Source organism: Chelonia mydas, chromosome 3, assembly GCF_015237465.2.
Source record: "Chelonia mydas isolate rCheMyd1 chromosome 3, rCheMyd1.pri.v2, whole genome shotgun sequence".
Taxonomy (NCBI): domain Eukaryota; kingdom Metazoa; phylum Chordata; order Testudines; family Cheloniidae; genus Chelonia; species Chelonia mydas.
The window spans coordinates 62,260,738-62,281,480 of record NC_057851.1 but is presented as its reverse complement, the minus strand read 5'-3'; the positions used below and the strand labels follow the sequence as shown (position 1 = coordinate 62,281,480).

At 46.4% G+C, this 20,743-nt stretch overlaps 2 protein-coding genes across 9 annotated transcripts in view; one reads left to right on the top strand and one right to left on the bottom strand.

Moving 5' to 3' along the window:
• RWDD2A (RWD domain containing 2A) overlaps positions 1 to 5,820 on the bottom strand; it is a 14,407-nt gene extending 8,587 nt beyond the window's left edge. The window contains exons 1-2 of one of the 3 annotated variants that reach the window (XM_043542572.1): positions 5,689 to 5,803; positions 2,619 to 2,711 (exon numbers count right to left, since the gene is read on the bottom strand). The gene's annotated coding sequence lies outside the window, so the exon portion shown is untranslated. Of the gene's footprint in view, positions 1 to 9; positions 36 to 2,618; positions 2,712 to 5,688 lie in introns of those variants that run through there. The other 2 variants (XM_037894396.2, XM_043542573.1) reach the window with 2 other exon arrangements.
• PGM3 (phosphoglucomutase 3) lies at positions 5,783 to 20,743 on the top strand. 6 transcript variants are annotated; one of them, XM_043542570.1, is made up of 14 exons: positions 5,795 to 5,915; positions 7,554 to 7,655; positions 8,277 to 8,495; positions 9,175 to 9,359; positions 9,971 to 10,038; positions 11,084 to 11,217; positions 11,426 to 11,621; positions 15,428 to 15,585; positions 16,471 to 16,554; positions 17,546 to 17,644; positions 17,979 to 18,095; positions 19,094 to 19,216; positions 19,525 to 19,698; positions 20,531 to 20,743. In XM_043542570.1, the coding sequence occupies exons 1-14, from the start codon at positions 5,841 to 5,843 to the stop codon at positions 20,618 to 20,620; spliced, it is 1,824 nt and encodes a 607-aa protein (XP_043398505.1). In that variant the 5' UTR covers positions 5,795 to 5,840; the 3' UTR covers positions 20,621 to 20,743. The 6 variants fall into 6 exon arrangements, with proteins under 6 accessions (XP_037750318.1, XP_043398505.1, XP_037750316.1 ...); XM_043542571.1 differs by having other exon boundaries at positions 5,897 to 5,915; positions 8,290 to 8,495; XM_037894394.2 differs by lacking the exon at positions 5,795 to 5,915 and adding an exon at positions 6,013 to 6,028 and having other exon boundaries at positions 8,290 to 8,495.

The window sequence follows — 20,743 nt, the reverse complement described above, 5'->3', positions numbered from 1 at the left end:
GAGACCCACCCCCTTTTCAGGATTTCAGAGCCTTGGCTCCAGCACAAGCCCGAACATTTACACTGCATTTTATAGCCCAGCAGCCTGAGCCTTGTGAACTGGAATCAGCTGACCCAGGCCAGCCACAGCTGTGTCCGAGGCTCTTTAATTGCAATGTACACATATCCTCAGATACCTTCCGAAAACTAACAGGCATGAGGAAGGAGCTGAACTATTTTAGACCCACCAGGGTCTCCATTGGGAAGGTGGGGAATCACCTGATAAGCCAGGCATGCATATAAGCTGTTTATTGTTCTTTGATATGCTTTTGTTCTGAATAAATAGTACTTTGCTCTATGAAGGTTGCTCTGTTTAACCCTGTCATTCCCGCTCAGAGAACAGAACTGACGCTGCTGAACTGAATTCACACCCACTGAGGTGATCAGAGTGAAATATAGGGGTTTGCAACCAAAGGCCTCAGTCGGGAGAATCACAGGATTCTGCCTCCAGAAAGCTGACAGCTGGAAGCCTGAGACCTAAGTGAGTGGCCTCAAGGACATTAACTTAGGCACTGGGACAATAGTAATTATCCCAAAAACAAGCATTACAAACCCAAGAAGTTCAGCATTAAGATTACAGTTAAACTCAAATATGTTATAATATGGAAAGGAACTGTAATTTTGTCCCCTAGGTACACAATGCAATAACCGTTTTATTATGATTAAGGCATATTAAAGGTTTTGGTCTCTGATTAAACTGATCTTTAAAGAAGGGCTTTTAAAGAGGGTCTTCCCTCTCATATGTTTCCTCTATGATGCCACTAGCTTACTGTACCATTTTTAAACCATTCCCCACCGGGGGCCGGGCTCAGCAAGAAATGGTCGTGCCGCCAAACCCCTCACCCCACGCGGGGGCGGGGGCGCTGGGGGAGACTCTCCCCAGACCGCGATGGAGGCGGGGCTGTGGGTTACGTGAGCACGGCGCACACCCATCCTCTGGCCGCGCGCAGCCCCGTGCAAGAGACGGCCGGGGCTGGGCAGCCTGTGGGCCAGGGAACAGCTTAGCTAGGGGGCAGCTGGGAGCGGAGGCACGGAGCGCCATGGGGGTGGCCCTAGCCCGACTTCTTCCTGTGGCTGCAGACCCTACAGCACGAAACCTGCAGTCCCCCCTCTGAAGGGCTCCTGTTCGCTGGTCGAGTGTGTGGAGCAAGGAAAGACAATGTGTCCATTAATACATGTAACCTTGTGAACACTACAAGCAAAACAACGGTTACAACAGGGACAGGGCCGGCACGAGGTTTTTTTGCACCCCCAAGCTCCTAGAGTGCAACTGCCCAAACCAAAAAAAAAACGGATGGCCAGAATGCCTCCCTTGGAATTGGGCCGCCCCAAGCGCATGCTTGCCTTGCTGGTGCCTAGAGTTGGTCCTGAACGGGGAGCACAGCAAAGGAAAACTTGGCATGGAAATAGCCCTTTATTTGCCCCCAGAGTTTTGCATTATGATGAGTTTAACCCTTTGAAAAAACATAACCAGGGCATGCACCATAGTTGTTGAACTTAATGGGGCAAACTACATAATTGTAATCAGTGCTCCAAAGCTCTGCAAATGTATAACCCATTTTGCGGATGTGGAAGCAGCCGCATAGAGAGTGATTTTTGCACAAGTTTCCACAAAGTCAGCTTCAAAGGGAGGCAGAGCACTGACCCACACTGCCACCCAGTCCACTGCTCTGGACCCACAACCTCTTCTAGCTGAACACCCACGGAAGGATTCACTGAGTATGGTTACATTTGGAAACGTTTTGGCTACTTTAAGAGCTCAGACTACATCAGTGATTCTCAACGAGGGGTACACCTACCCCTGGGGTACACAGAGGTCTTCCAAGGGTACATCAACTCATCTAGATATTTGCCTAGTTTTACAAAGTCTGAAACGTGATGAAGAGGATCATCCACCTTCCTCTCAATGCTGTATATGTGCAGCAATGGGGAACAGAGGGCTTGGACCGGGGTGGGCAAACTTTTGGGCCTGAGGGCCACATTGGGGTAAGGAAATTGTATGGGGGTCCATGAATGCTCATGAAATTGGGGGTAGGAGTGCGGGAGGGGGTGTGGGCTCTCCGGTGGGGCCAGAAATGAGGAGTTCAGGATGCGGGAGTTGGGCTGGGGATGAGAGGCTTGGGGTACAAGAGGGGGCTCTGAGCTGGGATCGAGGGGTTTGGAGGGTGGGAGGGGGATCAGGGCTGTGGCAGGGGATTGGGGCACGGGCGGGGGGAGGCTCGGGGTGCAGGCTCTGGGGGCTTACCGCAAGCAGCTCCTGGAATCATGTCCCCCCCTCCGGCTCCGAGGCGCAGCCAGGTGGCTCTTCACGCTGCCTCATCTGCAGGCATCACCCCTGCAGCTCCCCCCGGCCACGCCTCCGAGAACTAGGAGCCGGAGGCGGATCATGACGGTTGCTTCCTGGGAGCTGTGCGGAGCGGGGCAAACCCCCGACCCCACTCCCCGAGGGGAGCTGAGGGCCGGATTAAATGGTCTGATGGGCCAGATGTGGCCAACAGGCCGTAGTTTGCCCACCCCTGGCTTGGATCATCTCCATCTTGTCAGCTAAGTCAGTTTCAACACTGGTCAGTTACTGCCTACCTTGGAGGACAGAAATGCAGCAGGAGACACTTGGTAGAAGGAGCTGCCAACAATATTGCCAACCCAAAATGTCCAAAACTCATGAGTAGAACCCTGTGTTTTTCATAAATGCAAAATGACACACCATAACATGAAAAACATCTGTTAAAATGACATAAAATAAAAAAACTCATCCAGCAGCAGTGGCTTCTATCCAAGGGGATGGGTCCAGCTTCTCGGTCTGGGTGTTATGACCAGCCACACAGAGACACAGCGCCATTTAGGTTTGGTCCAGCTTCCCCGATGATGGGGGTGGCTGGGCCAAACTTGAGTGAGAGGCACTGTGATCCCATATACCAGATTGCAATGCCCGGAGCGGGGAAGTGGGACCAGCCCTGCAGGACAGGAGACACCACTGCAGGTTGAGGTACTCTGCAACCGCCTGCCCAGGGCCGACACCACCCACCTTCGATCCCCCCACCCAAAGGACAGAATCTGACCCACCCATTCCCAGGGCCTCCTGACTATCTGGGGACAGAACACACACTCTCCCCCCCACCCCGCAACCCTACAGGACCTCTCACCCATCCGGGGGCAGGACCTGATCTCCCCCCAGGACCTCCCACTCCTCCAGATGGAGGACCCAACGCATCCAGAAGGAGGAAAGGGAATAGAATATAAGAATGGCCGTACTGGGTCAGACCAAAGGTCCATCCAGCCCAGTATCCTGTCTCCCAACAGTGGCCAATGCCAGGTGCCCCAGAGGGAGTGAACCTAACAGGTAATGATCTAGTGATCTCTCTCCTGCCAGCCATCTCCACCCTCTGACAAACACAGGCTAGGGACACCATTCCTTACCCATCCCGGCTAATAGCCATTAATGGACTTAACCACCATTAATTTATCCAGTTCTCTTTTAAACCCTGTTATAGCCCTAACCTTCACGACCTCCTCAGGCAAGGAGTTCCACAGGTTGACTGTGCACTGTGTGGAAAAAGAACTTCCTTTTATTTGTTTTAAACCTGCTACCCATTACTTTCATTTGGTGGCCCCTAGTTCTTATATTATGGGAACAAGTAAATAACTTTTCCTTATTCACTTTCTCCACACCACTCATGATTTTCTATACCTCCATCATATCCCCCCCTTAGTTTCCTCTTTTCCAAGCCGAAAAGTCCTAGCCTCTTTAACCTCCCCTCATATGGGACCCGTTCCAAATCCCTAATCATTTTAGTTGCCCTTTTCTGAACCTTTTCTAATGCCAGTATATCTTTTTTGAGATGAGGGGACCACATCTGTATGCAGTATGGATTTATATAAGGGCAATAAGATATTCTCCATCTTATTCTCTATCCCCTTTTTAATGATTCCTAACACCCTGTTTGCTTTTTTGACTGCCTCTTCACACTGTGTGGACGTCTTCAGAGAACTATCCATGATGACTCCAAAAACTTTCTCTTGATTAGTTGTAGCTAAATTAGCCCCCATCATATTGTATGTATAGTTGGGGTTATTTTTTCCAATGTGCATTACTTTACATTTATCCACATTAAATTTCATTTGCCATTTTGTTGCCCAATCACTTAGTTTTGAGAGATCTTTTTGAAGTTCTTCACAGTCTGCTTTGGTTTTAACTATCTTGAGCAGTTTAGTATCATCTGCAAACTTTGCCACCTCACTGTTTACCCCTTTCTCCAGATAATTTATGACTAAGTTGTATAGGATTGGTCCTAGGACTGACTCTTGGGGAACACCACTAGTTACCTCTCTCCATGCTGAAAATTTATCAGAACAGAGAAAATGAAATAAGAAATTTCCCAGAATATAATATATTTTTTTTAAATTTAAGAATGTCACAGAGCTCTCTGCTCATGAGAACCTAAAAGTCCAGAAAACTAGTATAAAAATCATGAGATTTTGAAAACAATGGATTTTGAGGTCTTTACATTTGCCTATTGCATTAAGGCAGGGGTGGGCAAACTATGGCCCGCGGGAACGTCCTGCCCAGCCTCTGAGCTCCTGGCCGGGGAGGCTAGCCCCCGGCCTCTCCCCAGTATCCCCCCTCCCCTGCAGCTACGCTGCCGCGCAAACAGCACTCTGGCCTGCCGCTCCTGTCGGGCAGTGCGGCAACATGGCTGGCTCCGGTTTGGTACGGGGGCAGGGAGTAAGGGTGGATAAAGGGGCAGGGGGTCCCCAGGGGCAGTCAGGGGACAGGGAGCAGGGGGCGGTTGGATGGGGCAGAAGTTCTGGTGGGGCGGTTAGGGGCGGAGGTTCGGGTGATGGTGGTCAGGGGACGAGGAACAGGGGGGCAGTTAGGGGCAGGGGTCCTGGGAGGGGGCGTGGGAGTCCCAGGGGGGCCTGTCAGGGGGCGGGGGTGTGGATAGGGGTCACGGCAGTCAGGGGACAGGGAGTGTGGGGGGGTTGGATACGAGGTGGGGTTCCAGGGGGCGGTTAGGGGCAGGGGTCCTGGGAGGGGGCCATCAGGGGTCAAGGAGCAGGGGAGTTGGATGGGTCAGAGTTCTGAGGGGGGCAGGAAGTGGGAGGGGGTAGATAGGGAGCAGGAGCCAGGCTGTTCGGGGAGCCACAACCTTCCCTACCCGGCCCTCCATACAGCTGCACAACCCTGATGTGGCCCTCGGGCCAAAAAGTTTGCCCACCCTAAGGCTTTCTTCACAGGGTCATGTTTTCTACATTTTACCCAAAACCATGAGGAGCAGAAAGTTTATTTTTCTTTTGAAAAGACTAAAGTCAAAATTCTTCCCCACCCCCTAACTCCCGGAGCTGGAGCTTTAGGAAAAAGGGCCAAATGTTGCACGGCTCACAATAAAATGGGGGAACTGCCACTCAGCCCAAGACCTCGGCCCCAACCCATGCTCCATCCCACCCTGCTGCCCTTCTCCAGAGAGCAAGGCCATCCACCGCCCGCTTCAGTCTGGGACTCGCCCACACTCTGAAACCCCGCCCCTCACTGGGCCCCTACGACCATCAGGTGCCGCCAAACCCCGCCCTTGGAGTGGCCCGAACTCCGTCCACAGCCCCGCCCCCGCCGCACGAGCACCTTCCCGCTTAGCCCCGCCCCATCCTGGCTCACCTCCTGGCGGAGCTCCGCCCCCCGCGACGGGAGAAGGTCCCCAGGCGGGGATACCGCTGGGCGGACGGAACGCTTCGGCAAGCAACGCTCAGGCGCCCGCAGGCTGCCGCGTTCTGATTGGCTACGCGCGGCGTCAGGGGGTGTGGCTGCGCATGAATCCGGGAACGGAGGGGTTGAACCGTCCGGCCGCGGAGAGCCACGTCGGCAGCGGCTGGGCCTTGCGGCAGGTAGGCGGGTCTGTGCTGCTGCCGCCGCCGCCGCCGCCCTCGCTGCAGCCTAGGGGCCCGGGGACGCCGTTTGCTGGGCTGGGCGGCGGGGTCCGCGTCCGAGGCGCGCCTGGGTGAGGGCAGAGGGGGCTGGGCAGGATCCCGTGGGCACCTGGCCCTGTGCGCCGGGCTGGTCCGTGCAGGGCGCGTCTTCCGGGGGGAGCGCGGCGGCTCGCTGGCCCCTCTGTGCGCCCCTCGCTCACTGGGAACTGTCCCGAAACCTTTTACCTCCCCGCTTGGTGTCAGCCCACAGGGGTGAGTCGGCAGGAACAAGGCCTCTCCTTGTTTAAAGTTCCCAAACAGGGGACCGTGCCGGCCACGGAGGGGCGGACTTTCTTCTGTCCAGGGAGCGCTCCGCCCCCACCCCTCCCCCATTCTGCCCCTTTTCCCCAAGGATCCCGCCCCTCCCTCTCTCCAGCCTGCCCTGCCCTCACTCTGTCTCTTCCCGCCCCCCGCACCTCCCCACCTGCTGAGCGCCCGTGGACTCGGTGCTGGGGGGGGCAGGAAGGTGGCAATACGCTGTCATGCCACCCTTACCTCTGTGCCGCTGCTGGCTGCAGCGCTGCCTTCAGAGCTGGGCACCTGGCCAGCAACCGCCATTCCCTGGCCGGCCCACTCCGAAGGCAAGGGCAAAGCCTGAGCAAGGGAAAATGAAGGATGTTTGTTCCTATTTCAAAAATTTGCTTGAATGGAGAACCAAAAAAGAGGTCATATCCAGGAAAACCTGGACATATGGTAATCCTATATTGAGCAGTGCTCTCCTGTCTCCCATGTGCCAGCTATGGTAGCCTGCATCACCCAGTAGTTTACATTTTCCAATGAACACCTTCTTGCTGTCTCCCATAAATGTGTGCAAGGCCACCTCCCTGATTTCCAATCCCTTCTTAAAATTCTCATCTGACAAAAAGTCAACAATGGAGGCAACTTCTGCGCAGTTATCCCTATCATGCTGACCAGTACTGTTCCATTGTTACTTTGTATTCTGTTTGTCTGTTAGTTGAACCCACATGTTGTTTCTTGCGTTATTCTCAGGCCATGTCTACACTACGCTTTCGTCTTTCAAACGTTTGTCACTCGGGTGTGAAAAAAACACACCTGAATGACAAAAGTTTAAATGATGAAAAGCGCCGGTGTGGACAGCATTTAAGTTGCCGGGAGACGCTTTCCTGGCAATGAATCTGCTGCCCCTCTTTGGGGGTGGTTTTATTTTGTCACCGGGAATACACTGCGCACCTTATAACGGCGCTGCTGCAGTGGCATATCCGTGCCGTTGTATGGTGTGCAGTGTAGACATAGCCTTAGTTGGTAAGGTCTTTGGAGCAGGGATGCTTTTGGTTTTGTCTTTGTGCAACACCTAATGCAGTGGAGCCCTGATCTATGGTTGGAGCCCTTAAGAGTTGCCACAATACAAATAATAATTTTGCTTGGATATTAAAAGAAGAAAAAGAAGTAATAGACTTTACATGGTTGGAGTATGTTGGGGAAGGAAATCTGGCTCACCACTGAACTGAGAGTTTGACCTGGTGTTGCAGCCAAAATACCCTCTGCCAGCTGTTGTCCGGAATAAGAAACACTGTCTTTCTCTGCCACTTGCACTAGGGCCACTGGATCGGTGTAACTGAGGATCCCCCCTTGGCCCAGACTCTTTCTCTCTCTCTTTCTCTCTACTGGCTTGTGGGACTGGCACAGACTCCATTTAAGGTATGCAGGTGATGTGGAGGCTCCTTCCCAGGCTATAATGCTGGTGTTTCCTCTGCAAACCTATCATTAGCTTTGGGGTGTGAATGTCTTTGTGTGTACCCTCTACATGGGGTTAATTTAAATTCAAATATCTAATAACCCTGACTCTAACAATAGTTAAACATAAAAAAACCCCTATCTTGCATGAATATATGTAGACTTAATTTAAACCCTCGAGTGATTTTCTTCAAGATTAAGTTGCTGTTTAAAATGTTTTTACTACATAAATAAACATCCTTAAAAACTAAAAGCATTTTTCATGTAAATGCTACTTGTTTCTATCTGTCTTCTGAGACTTATATTGAATTAAACAGATAATATCTGTTTCAGAGTGGTAGCTGTGTTAGTCTGTATCAGCAAAAACAACAAGGAGTCCTTGTGGCACTTTACAGACTAACAGATTTATTTGGGCATAAGCTTCCATGGGCCCATGGAAGCTTATGCCCAAATAAATCTGTTAGTCTGTAAAGTCCCATAAGGACTCCTTGTTGTTTTTTCAATATGTCTGTGGATTTACAAGGTAAGTGTAATATGAGAAGTTTATTATGGTGATTTTAGTTGTTACTGATAACATCTGTACAGTTTCCTTTTATAGAAATGGATTTTGAGGCAGTTGCAAAGTACTCAGCATTACACCTGAAACCAGCTGGACTTAGCCTTCAGTATGGAACTGCTGGATTTCGTACCAAGGCAGGACATCTTGATCATGTCATGTATCGCATGGGTTTGCTGGCAGTCCTAAGGTCCAGGCAGACCAAATCTACTATTGGAGTCATGGTTACAGCATCTCACAATCCTGAAGTAAGAATATTTCTGATTGTATCCTTTGTTAAAAAAGGAAAATAGATATCATCAGCCAAAGGAGAGTCAAAATCTCTGAGCTGGCAGAGACTGAAAGCATTTACAGGCCAGATTGTGTGAACATTTGTGCTTAATTTACCCATGTGAATAGTCCCATTGACCACAAATAAGACTAATTGCATGCTGGAAGCTGTTTTGCCACACAAACTCATACCCCCACTCTTGCTTGTAGTTTTTCCTTCCCTTCACTCTGGAAGAAAAACCGTTACAATATGGGACCTTATGAGCATGAGAAGCTGGCAGTACATCTGAGGGATATCAAACCCTTTCAGCAAACTCTGAATCTGTTTTTCTTAAGTTGACATTTTCTTTCATGAAGCAACAGTTATAAGTGAAGTATTTGCTTTACTTATCTGCTGCTCTTAGGATATTTGAGGCTATGGAATTGCTAAGCCTGTCATAACTGATCCTTTTTTACAGAACTGCCAAAAAAATAGTGACTTAATATTTTGATTATATTACTGATTTCAGCTGTGTGTGGATTTGTTTGGTCGCTTTTATTAGGAACACTTCAGTCCTAAATGAAGCCATCGTGATGTATCTATATTTATCTTCTGTCTTTAAAGAGACTCTACTGGGTTTCTCACTTTTAGACTTAGTACATTTATTTTCTTCTAAGGAAGACAATGGTGTAAAATTGGTCGATCCTCTGGGTGAAATGTTGACCTCTGCCTGGGAAGAATATGCTACACGCCTGGCTAATGCAGAAGAGCAAGAAATACAGAGCATACTGACTGAGATCTGCCAGAAAGAAGCAGTGAAACTGCACGAACATGCCTCAGTTTTTATTGGTAGAGACACCAGGTAATTGAAAAATGATATAGATATATTTATATATTGACTGTATTGAATTACCCAAGTTGCATTCACAGGCAGCTATATCTGCTGGAATTTCTATGCATAGAATGGAAGACTCTATATAAGGGCAGCACAGCACACTTCACGTTTCATTTTAAATCTACCTATTACAGTACCATGTTTAACTCTCCACACACAATATGCTTCTTGGGCCTAATCCAGTGCCCACTGAAGAGGACAGAAGGGCCTCCTTTGATTTCAGAGAGCATTAGATTGGGTCTTTTAGTGTACCATTACTACATCAGCTGCCTAATCTTAAGAGAATTGCATAAATGTCACATGGGAATCTGATTCTGCATTGAGATCCATGTTGGCAGACTTCTCCACCTGCGCAGATCCCACCAAAGGAGTGAGGCCTAGGTTTGTATTTCTGTATAGTGTTTGTTTAAAAAGTGACAGGTTTCAGAGTAGCAGCCATGTTAGTCTGTATTCACAAAAAGAAAAGGAGTACTTGTGGCACCTTAGAGACTAACCAATTTATTTGAGCATAAGCTTTCGTGAGCTACAGCTCACTTCATCGGATGCATTCAGTGGTGATTGTATTTATTCTTTTTCAGACATAGCAGTGAGAAACTTTCACAGTCAGTAATAGATGGTGTATCTGCTCTAGGTGGTCAATATCATGGTATGTTGACATTTAAACTTATGCTTTATATTTGAAGTTTTTATGTAAGTGTGAAATATAACATAGACCCAAAGTTGTAGCTCAGATGCCATTTCCATTGCTGCTTATAGTGAATTTGTGTGTTGGGATGATTTTAACGTAAGAGGCGACTTCTCTATATAATTTTACTAGAACTTTTTTTCAGATGAGTTTCTTACAATATTTACTACCATATATTATAGGAAATATTTTGCATGTCTCTAAATAGGAGTCAAGGTGGGTGATGTAATACATTTTATTGGGCCAGCTTCTTATGGCAAAAGATAAGCTTTCAAGCTACACCGAGCTCATCTTTTGAAGGTGCTCCAAAGGCTCATCTTTTGAATGTGTTGTGACACCTTGAAAAGACGAACCTGGGAATTCCTAACTTTCTAGACTCTAAAAATCATGGTCTTTATTAAAGATGCTATAATTATGGTTGTATCACAACAATCTGTAACCCACTAACAGGTCTCTCTCCCCCCCTCCCCCATTTCTTTTGTCCCATGACTGCAGGGATGCTAACAGTCCACTTGACCTTGTATGGTCTCTTAGAATATTTTAACTACTTATACTAAATAATCTGCTCCACCTTGTATTTAGCTGTGACCATCTGCGGGCTTGTCTACGCTTAAAACACGACAGCAGAACTCCTGTAGCTGTGCTGTGGTAGCGATTCAGTGTGGACACTACCTAGGCCAAGGGGGAAAGATTCGTTATCTAGCACTGTTTACGCAGGGACTTAGGTCCACTTAACTATGCTGCTCAGGAATGTGGATTTTTCACACCTTTTGACGGACGTAGTTAAACCGACCTCATTTTTTTTGTAGGCCGGGCCTGAATACCTTTCCCAGACTTAAAGAAGAGTTCAAAAGCTTGTCTCTTTCATCAACAGAAGTTAGTCCAAAAAAAAGATATTACCTCACCCACCTTGTCTCTTCAGTATTTTGGGACCAACATTGTGAACAACAATCTAAACAGGAATGACTCTTCTATTCTTTTAATATTGTGACTTGTTTTATATTAGATTATGGTCTGGTGACAACACCACAGCTGCATTACATGGTCTGCTGTCAAAATACTCAAGAACACTATGGGAAGGCAACAGTGGAAGGTTACTACCAGAAACTATCCAAAGCTTTTGGGGAGCTGACAAAACAAGTGAGGGCTGTTACATTCACACTAAATAATTCATTGCTTATATTCATGTACATGTGCAAACTGGATATTTTCTGTGTACAAGTTTAAAAAATGGCTCGAACACTTCAGACCTGCTTGTCTCCTGGTGTGGAGAGTTGAGAGCTATTGATTTTTATCCAGAATATTATAGTTCAGTTTAACACCTCTCCTTCCCCTCTCCTGTGTGAAGGCTTCCAGCTCTGAAGATGACCAGATGTGTCTGAAGATAGATTGTGCAAATGGTATAGGAGCCCTAAAACTAAAGGAAATGGAACGTTACCTTCCAAAGAAACTGCTAATTCACCTATATAATGATGGAACCAAAGAGAAACTCAATCATTTATGCGGTGCAGACTTTGTGAAAGTTCATCAGAAACCTCCTGTAGGTATGTAATCAGCAATCTACATTTCTAACCCTTTTAGAATACAAATTGTGTTAAGCAGCCTACTCAGTAATAGCTTTCAATGCACAGGACTTAGCACAGAAAAACAGAAATGCATGACTTCCCCAGAAAGAGGTGACTGATCTTTGTGGAACTCCTTAATGCTGTAAATCATCAAGTAATAAGAGATTACTCTAAGCTTAAGGACCAGCGTGAACTTATTTATGTCCTGACAACCCAAAGTGAATGAACGTAACTAAGAGAGCACCAGCACTGTGGCAGAGAATTTCTGAGGGATTTTAAGGAACGGTTGGGATAAAGGTTATCCTGTCACTATCTGACTCAGATAGGCTTGTAAAGAGATGACTTAGCCCAAATCATGCAAGGTGCATAAAATAAAACCATGGGTTACAACTTCTAAAAATGGAGAGATTAACCAGACTTTAGGAATGGGTTCCTAAGACTATACTGTTTTCTGCTGTAGAACCATCCTCCTTCTCTGGAGTTGCTAGCTCATGGTGAACTCCAGGCTGCTGCTTCAGTCCTCTTGTAAAATTGGTCTTGCTTACTCAGTTTCTGTTTGTTTTTGAACTATCAACTGGGGAAACAGCAGGAGGCCACCTCTGTAGGTCTGACTTCATGGACTGTGGGTATAATAGTCCAGTGGCTCTTTGGGGCTCTTTCAGGCGGGTGGGGTGGGGGGCTTGGGGCTTCAACCATCCTGGGGCCCCGAGTGGGAGGCACTCGGGCCTCTGGCCAAGGGGGGGGGGAGGAGGCATGGGCAGAATGGGTGGAGCCCGGGGACTAGCCTCCCCTAAAGGGGGCTCCACCAGTTGCCCATGTATGACTTTTATATTAGCCACTGCTGGGATCGCCATAGCAGCCACTGTCAGGGAGTGGGTGGCTATTTTAGAGTCAGACTCTAGCACAGGGGTGGGCAAACTTTTTGGCTTGAGGGCCACATCAGGGTTCAAAACTGTATGGAGGGCTAGGTAGGGAAGGCTGTGCCTCCCCAAACAGCCTGGCCCCCACCCCCTCCTTCACTTCCCCTCCTGAGAACTCTCAAGCCATCCAACTCCCCCTGCTCCTTGTCCCCTGACTGTCCTCTGTCCTCCCCCCCCCCCCCCCCCCCCCCCCCCCCCCCCCCCCCCCCCGCCCTGCGACCTCACGCCCTATCCAGCCCTCCCTGTCCCGACTTCCCTGACCCCTATCCACACCCCCACCTCTTGACAGGTCACTCAGGACTCCCACGCCTATCCAACCAATCCCACTGCCACACAGGATCCCCTGCCCCTTAGCCAACTGCCCTGCTCCCCACCCCCTTACCATGCCACTCAGAGCAGCAGGACTGGCAGCTGCACCACCCGGCTGGAGTCTGCCACGCTGCCCAGCAGAAGCTTGCTGCCCCGCTGCCCAGGGCACTGGCGGCACGGTGAGCTGAGGCTGCGAGGGAGGTGGGACAACAAGGGGGGGACCAGGGGCTAGCCTCCCCAGCCGGGAGCTCAAGGGCAGGACAGGCCCGCGGGCCATAGTTTTGCCCACCTCTGCTCTAGCACAAGCTAGGGAGAGAAAGCTATTGCCACTTCATAGGGTAAGGTGCCTCTTCATCCATAGACTGAAATTAAGGCCATGGTTCTCAAACCTGAGTGTCTTAAGTTAGGAGTGTAAATCCAGAATTAGGCACCTGATTTCACTGAAGTGCTGAGTGTTTACAGCTCCCCACTGAAATCTTTAGGAACACAGGAGGCACGGCACCTCTGAAACTCGGCCACTTTTGTTTAGGTGGCTAACTGGATGTACGTTCCTATGTCTTTAGTTGTTCACATTCAAACTTTGGTCTAAGGTTTTTCCATGCTCCTGGGACATGCTAAATTATCTGCCAGCTGCAGTTGCACTGCCTCACTCAGTGTCAACTTACTTGAGAGAAGGGATGGCAAAGGGGGGGGAGGAGTTGGATGGAATGTCTTGGTAACTGAGAGGATAAAAGCTCAGTATTGCTCTTCTCTCATGCAGGAACCAGAATGATCCTGCAAGAGATTCTGGGATTGGGTGAGGAGGCTTGGCGCTCCCATCCTCCCTCTTTCGAAGCTCTGCTCTTGACATCACTAAAATCAAGCAATAGGATGTCAAGAAGCCTTATTCTTTAGCATGAAAGTCCCCAGAGAATCTTTCTCTTACTTCCTACTCCCCTCTTAGTTCTCCTAACTCCTCTTTATGATCCTTCCCTTGTTAGGCCATTAAGTCTGGGAGAAAAATAACTAGTTTCCCTTGTAAATCTTTGTTTGAGCACTATATTGCTAGGCAGTAGCTGTTGGCTGTCTGTCACATGGCTATTTCTTTTAGTGAGTATTAAACAGTTTTGGCCCTCTAAAAACATAGAGCAAAACAAACTCTCTGCTCCGATGCATTGTATGACCAGCATATCCACTTATCTCAAAGTGGTGCAAAACATTAATATATGATCTTAATAATGTATGCTATAGAAGCCTGTAGTATCAAAGAGTCTTCCACCAAAAAACATTGCCATATAACACCAGTTTAGTAGATTAAATGGTCAAAAGGTTTCATGGAAGTGTGGGCTCACTTGATACGCTTTGAACTCCCACTCGTTAATACTAGCATTAACAAGGGGACACACAAGGGAAGAAATGAGAACATACCTAAAGCAGGTGATGAAAAATGTCTTGAAGAAAATAACCTTTTGATGCAGAAGGGTTAATGTCCATTCAGCCTATAGAGAGTGAGATATAAAGTGGAAAAACCATGGCAAGAGGCAAAAAAGCATAGTGGATTCATGATGTATAATCACTTTGTGGAAATGCTGATGAATAGTACTCTACTCAAGTAGAAGAGGGTTGAATTTGAATCATAGAATATCAGGGTTGGAAGGGACCTCAGGAGGTCATCTAGTCCAACCCCCTGCTCAAAGCAGGACCAATCCCCAATTAAATCATCCCAGCCAGAGCTTTATCAAGCCTGACCTTAAAAACTTCAAAGGAAGGAGATTCTACCACCTCCCTAATGCATTCCAGTGTTTCACCACCCTCCTAGTGAAAAAGTTTTTCCTAATTTGAAGCAAGACACATGGAGGTTTATGGATCTAGACCAACTAGATGCCATGTCTTCATTCCAGTCAGTCTGTAAAGGAGGTCTTATGAGGGAAGGGTTGGTTATGGTGCAGCGTGCACCAAGCTGACATCATCTAGCTGCTTCCCAGTTTTTCTACTTCCACCCTGACGTGAAGTCCATCTGTCTCATTTTGCAGGCGTTGGCTCACATCTGTGGATTACAAAGGGAGTACTAGATGTTTCTGGTTTCTGACTTGGATGACTAGATGATGCAGCTCCCTATATACTCTTTGGTGGCTAGGCATGTGTTCGAGGGATGTGGACATTTGGGAGGGCTGGATTCTATTTTTGGTGCCATAATTGCTGTTCGTTACTTATTTAACAGAATATACTAGGAATGGCTCTGAGACCATATTTCATATAGACTTTGTAACCTGACCTTTTTAAGGTGGTATAACAATAATAGCTATAGAGATTGAATTTTCAGTTTTTCATTTCAAACCGAAGATGCACTTTTTCCTTGCAACTTCCATTCTGTGCAGCTTCCCTGATTAGAAGAGTTCAAGGTGGGATTTACTTAATAAAATCAATTCTTGCTTTCATACTACTAAGTTTTTCACATTTAGAGTGTGCATGTGTATAACTAATCTCTTTCTTGAGACTTCACATATATATATTTAGACTAACTAAAGCTCTGCTTCCCATTCCATATCTAATTTGTTTGTACTTCCATGTGTATAGGACTAGAAATCAAACCTAACGAAAGATGCTGCTCGTTTGATGGAGATGCAGACAGAATTGTTTATTACTATAATGATACTGCTGGCCATTTTCATCTTGTGGATGGAGATAAAATAGCAACTTTAATTAGCACTTTCATTAAAGAACTTCTTATCAAGGTAATTTCACTTATACAGTAAAGGGTTTTGCTTTGCCCCAAACTGTGTAAAACATACATCTCACCCAGTGAAGGTGGGGGTTGCCTTGGGCATATGTAAGCACACAGGTGCTCTTTCTAAAGAGGCATACCGATGCAAAATTACATTTTAAAAAAAAAAAAAACCTCTTAACCATGACGCCTTGACTAGAAAAAAGTTACCCTACTTTTAAATTTCACTTTACTGCTGAGAAGCTGAGGTGTCTTCCTACCTCTTCTCCTCTTCACCCTTTTAACTCCACGTTGACCTGAGGTAAGGCAATCCTACCCTCCCCTTCCTTTGGAAAATTCCTGTGAACGCAGTTTGCATTTGATTTACCTTGGAATGCATTTATGAAGCGTTCTCGTGTTCTTACTGATGGTGAAAGGTGCTGCATAGACAGACCTGGAGCATACAATCCCACTGTCCACTGGGAGTAAAAAAAGCAGTTCCAGTCTCCATGCCTACTTGGTCCTTGGTGCCTCTGAGATCGCCCTGCCAAGGCACATTCCAGTTAGTGCTGGTTTCTCTGATGGACGTAAACTCATTTCTCCTGGGGCCACAGACACAATATCCAATGATAACCACTTTTGACTGGAACTGGCCTTTGCCAGGTTCACAGTAGTGCTTTAATGTCAGAAAGTTCTGTGTCCTGTGAGCTGAGCCACTACCTCCTTCAGATTCCCAAATGTGTCCGAGTTCTGGAAGTCCAGCAGGAGAACAGATACTGTGTGTTGAAAGTCTTTCACCTCATTAAATATTCTGTTCTCATCTTGAACTAAAATCCTAGTTTAGCTTTTCCTTTATACTGTGTCTTTCTGAAGATTTGTGTGTGCCATTAAGCCTTTTACTTTTCCATCTGCTCAGGTAGGACAAAATCTAAAGATGGCAGTGGTACAAACAGCATATGCTAATGGGAGCTCTACATGTTATCTTGAGGAAACCATGAAGGTATCAAGTAATCTTTTTCTCTCCATCTCCTTCACAATTGCTTCCTACCTTTAAAAAAGCATCAGTAAAGTACTACAGTGATAGACACTAGGCAGACCTAAGATGGAATAAACCTATTTAAATTCTTGGTGATAAATGAGACTTTAAAGGTGGGGAAGGAACTTCAGTACCAGTTCTAGCCAACTTAAAAGTTGGGTTGAAAATACTAAACAAAATCATCTAAGTTTTCTGACCCTTAGAGCACTTCAGAGCCCATTATACACTGAGACAGCTGAGGGAAACGGATTAGGCCTGATCGCCTTAAAACATTATTTATGGTCCTGATATTAGAGCAGCATCTTCTTAGTGAGGCTTTCTAGGCACCTGCCTTTCAGTTGCCTTCGTAGATAGAGCGCCCCCCTCTCCTGAAAAAGGCCTGGGTTTTGGCCTCTTGGGCATGGACTACCTAAGTAGCTGATGTGGCTTAGGCAGCTAACTCCAGGACAGGGCTCATGGCTGAGAATTCTGAGTGGGTTGAGGCACTTGAGCACCATCTCTCTAATCTTCAGTTCAATCCTGTCTTGCACAGGCAGCTCCCTAACTTCTGAGGAGCCCTTCCTTAGGCTGCTAACTCTCCCCAAGCATAGTTGGGGAGCCTTGGGCACCTGAGAATTCCACTAGGTGGTGGGGGAGGGGGGTTTGGCAGTGCAACACCATGTATCTTTGGGTACCTACCCTTAATCTTTTATCCTGCCATTACTGATGGATAGATGAGGAAGCTACTTACCCAACAGGTCTGCAGTGAGAGTTAGATAACTTCTGTTAATCACTTTGACTACAAAAAGTAGTATATGTACTAAACGCTCATCGTCCATCAAGGCTTGTAGCTAGTTTCCTGATGCTTAATCTTGCGGATAAGTGGAAACAGTTTAACCCTATGTTCCTACCATCTACTCAGGATTTTGACTTCATGCCACTTTGTCTATGCTTTTCTTATATCTCTGGGTTGTAGGTGCCTGTTCATTGTACCAAAACAGGAGTAAAGCATTTACATCACAAGGCCCAGGAATTTGACATTGGAGTTTACTTTGAGGCAAATGGACATGGAACAGTAAGTACTTTCACATGGGGCATTATAGGGTTAGTTGAGTTTTAAAGCCAGTATGTATAAAACTTAACAACCAAGTTAGCTTGAAAATAAGTAGCATCTTTCCAAATCCAAATAGAACTTCTTCCCCTTACCCCTATCTGCTAATTGCCTCTCCTTCTCTCTTGTCTTCCCCCTGCCACTAACTGTTCAGTATTCTAAACATGGGAGTTCATGGGAGTGAAAACCAGAGACGACTAATTGGGTTTAGTTGGCATAACAGATCAAATTTGTTGTATGTACTGTTTAGAGATGTCTGTTGATGGCATACATCCTATTATCTCATCTTTTTTTCTAGGTATTATTTAGTAAAGCTGCTGAAGAGAAAATAAGACACATGGCAAAAGAAGAAAAGGAGAATCAAAAAAGAGAAGCTGCGAAGATGCTTGAAAATACCATTGACCTGATTAATCAAGTAAGAGCTGAAATGTAAAAAGCAGATGCTTTGTTTCCGATGCAGGGGGGCTAACCCTGTTAGGGTGTTGAGTGACAGGATGGGAGGAGTGTGTAGAAAATCTTGTGGAGGAAGGCAGCACACTATGACAAATTAAGCAAATGCAAGGAGATGGCCTAATTTAACATCCTACCAGGCTAGGCAGACAGCTATGGGAACCCGCTATTTTCTTTTTAAAACCCCCCGTCCCCACGCTTGCACTACTAAAGGAAGACCTGTTTGAATAGTAACCGTTTCACTTTGAAAGATGTCAAGATTTCCACATATACAAAGGCAAAAAACTTCCATCTAGTCCGGTCTTCTGCGCTTGTAGCTAGAGAAGAGGAAGGGGATTGGATGGTTTGGGAGACTGGAGAATGACACCTCAGACCCACATCCCATTACTGGTTTGTTACCTTTCTGGTGTGATTCAACCAAAAGTAACTTTCATCTGAAGGTTGTTGATCTGAAGTGAGATGATGGCGTGCATAGGCCCTTGTATCCATGTGGACACTGATATTTTTTTGGTTGTCTTATCCCGGAGGCTAAGGAGTGAACAGGCATATGGTGAGAGTATCCCACTTTATTGAGGTGGTTCCTTTTAAGGCACAAGTCCAAATTATCCTTTGCAGGTCACCTTTAAGTGGAGTTCTGATGCCAGAGCAAGTGTAGGGAGGGAACGAGTCGCCTGTCCTCACTGAATCTGACCTCCCATTTATTGGAGTTAATTTACTACTAGAATTCATCTTTAGTAAAACTAGCATTCTGGTGAAGTATGCTGTATGGTCTCTAGTTCTTAACTTCCTGCCATGGCTCCTAGTAATGAAAATCAAGCTTGACAGTCGCCCAGTAATCTTCCTGCATTTTCAGTGACTCCTTAGATTTATTTTTTTTGTTAGATTTGTTCGAACAAATTCAACAAAATACCCTGGATTTTCTAATTGTCATTGAAGATGCCTTTATTTTCTTCATATTCATAGACTGTGGGTGATGCCATCTCAGACATGCTAGTGATTGAAGCAATCTTGGCTCTAAAGGGTCTGACAGTGCAACAATGGGATGCCATTTACACAGATCTTCCCAACCGACAGCTGAAAGTTAAGGTTAGTGATACTGTAACGTTGGCTAGAGTTTAGTGGTCAGTGCCTGTCCTCTGTCTCTCTGAGGAGACCCTCCCTGCATTCATCTACTCACTGGCCTTCCCCTCTGCATGCTGAAGATATGAAACTGTCTAAGCTGTATTGATATTCTTACTGTAATTCAAATCCAGCTAGGAGAAATGACAAAGACGGCCAGGGAGAACTTCACTTACTGAAGCAACAAATCAGATTAAATGACAAATCGGAGGCCCAACAGGAAACTAATTTTAGAAAGGTAGCTTTTTATATGTTGTTTGGTCCTACCACTGTAGGTTGCAGACAGACGAGTCATTGACACAACAGATGCTGAGAGACGTGCAGTTGCACCCCCAGGACTACAAGAAAAAATTGATGAACTTGTAAAGAAGTACAGACTGTCACGAGCTTTTGTCCGCCCATCAGGAACAGAAGATGTAGTGCGCGTATACTCTGAAGCAGACACGCAGGTCAGAGCTGAAACAATTTGCCCATTACAGCAGTTGTATTGTTTAAGCAATGAAGTCCTCTGAGACAGCACCACTAGAACTGGGGTGATGGGAGCGGGTGAGAGAGCCTGTTTATTGATGACACTTTTTTTATTTTTATTCACATTCTGAAATTTAAGTGAGGAGCTCTAACCTGATAGGTAGATAAAGCAATTTTAGGGTTGTGTGTTTTCTTTCAAATATTTCCAAGCCCCTTGTTGAGTCTACAGGGATGAGCCTAGGCTTTACCATGACCAGCTAACATGACTTCTAAAGACATTAAAGCCTGTCTACGTTGTGTGTTTAAATACACTTTCAGTGACGTTTAAAGAAAATCTCCTCCCTGTGCCCAATCTTGACAAGCGCATAGTGGCTCAGATCCAGCCCAGGCTGTCAACGACTCTCTACTTCCTATCTCATGGCTCTTCTGTGGAATAAAATTAGTAATTGTGATCTTGTCCCCCATGGCAACAAGGACACCACCACAGAAAACCCTATTATAACTGGCAGTCTTTGGCTATTTTATAAGAAACCAAGGAATAAGTGGCTGTAGAAACTGAACTTGCCCTAAAGTGGCTTTTTCAGAGGAGAGGCGGCATCTTTGGAAAGCTTGTATTGCTATAATTATATTGCTGCTCGATAACATTAACTGATGTATGATCCTCAAATCTACAACTTTCTATGAGCACTACATACACATGTCCAAAAAAACCCACCCCACCCTGCCCCTAAGTCATCAATGTTAAGGTTCAGATAAAATGAACAGTGCTTACAACATAGTATAACTATTCCTTTTTTTTTTAACCATCTATAGGAGAATGCAGATTCCCTCGCACATGAAGTAAGCCTTGCTGTTTACCATCTAGCTGGTGGAATAGGAGAACCACCTCAGCCTGTATGTTGAAAGACACAGCCTTGGTCATGCTACCTAAACCTGCTTTCTTTATTAATTCCCCCCTTCCCCCCTTCATGTTAAGCATGAACTTAACAAGTCAGCAATAACAAATCAAACCTCCTGGTTTTTTTT

Coding starts and splice junctions, on each gene's coding strand:
- PGM3 (XM_043542570.1), top strand. CDS start 5,841: ATGAATCCGGGAACGGAGGGGTTGAACCGTCCGGCCGCGGAGAGCCAC. Junction 5,916..7,553: donor GCGGCTGGGCCTTGCGGCAG/GTAGGCGGGTCT, acceptor CACTTGCACTAG/GGCCACTGGATCGGTGTAAC. Junction 11,622..15,427: donor TCATCAGAAACCTCCTGTAG/GTATGTAATCAG, acceptor CCATGTGTATAG/GACTAGAAATCAAACCTAAC.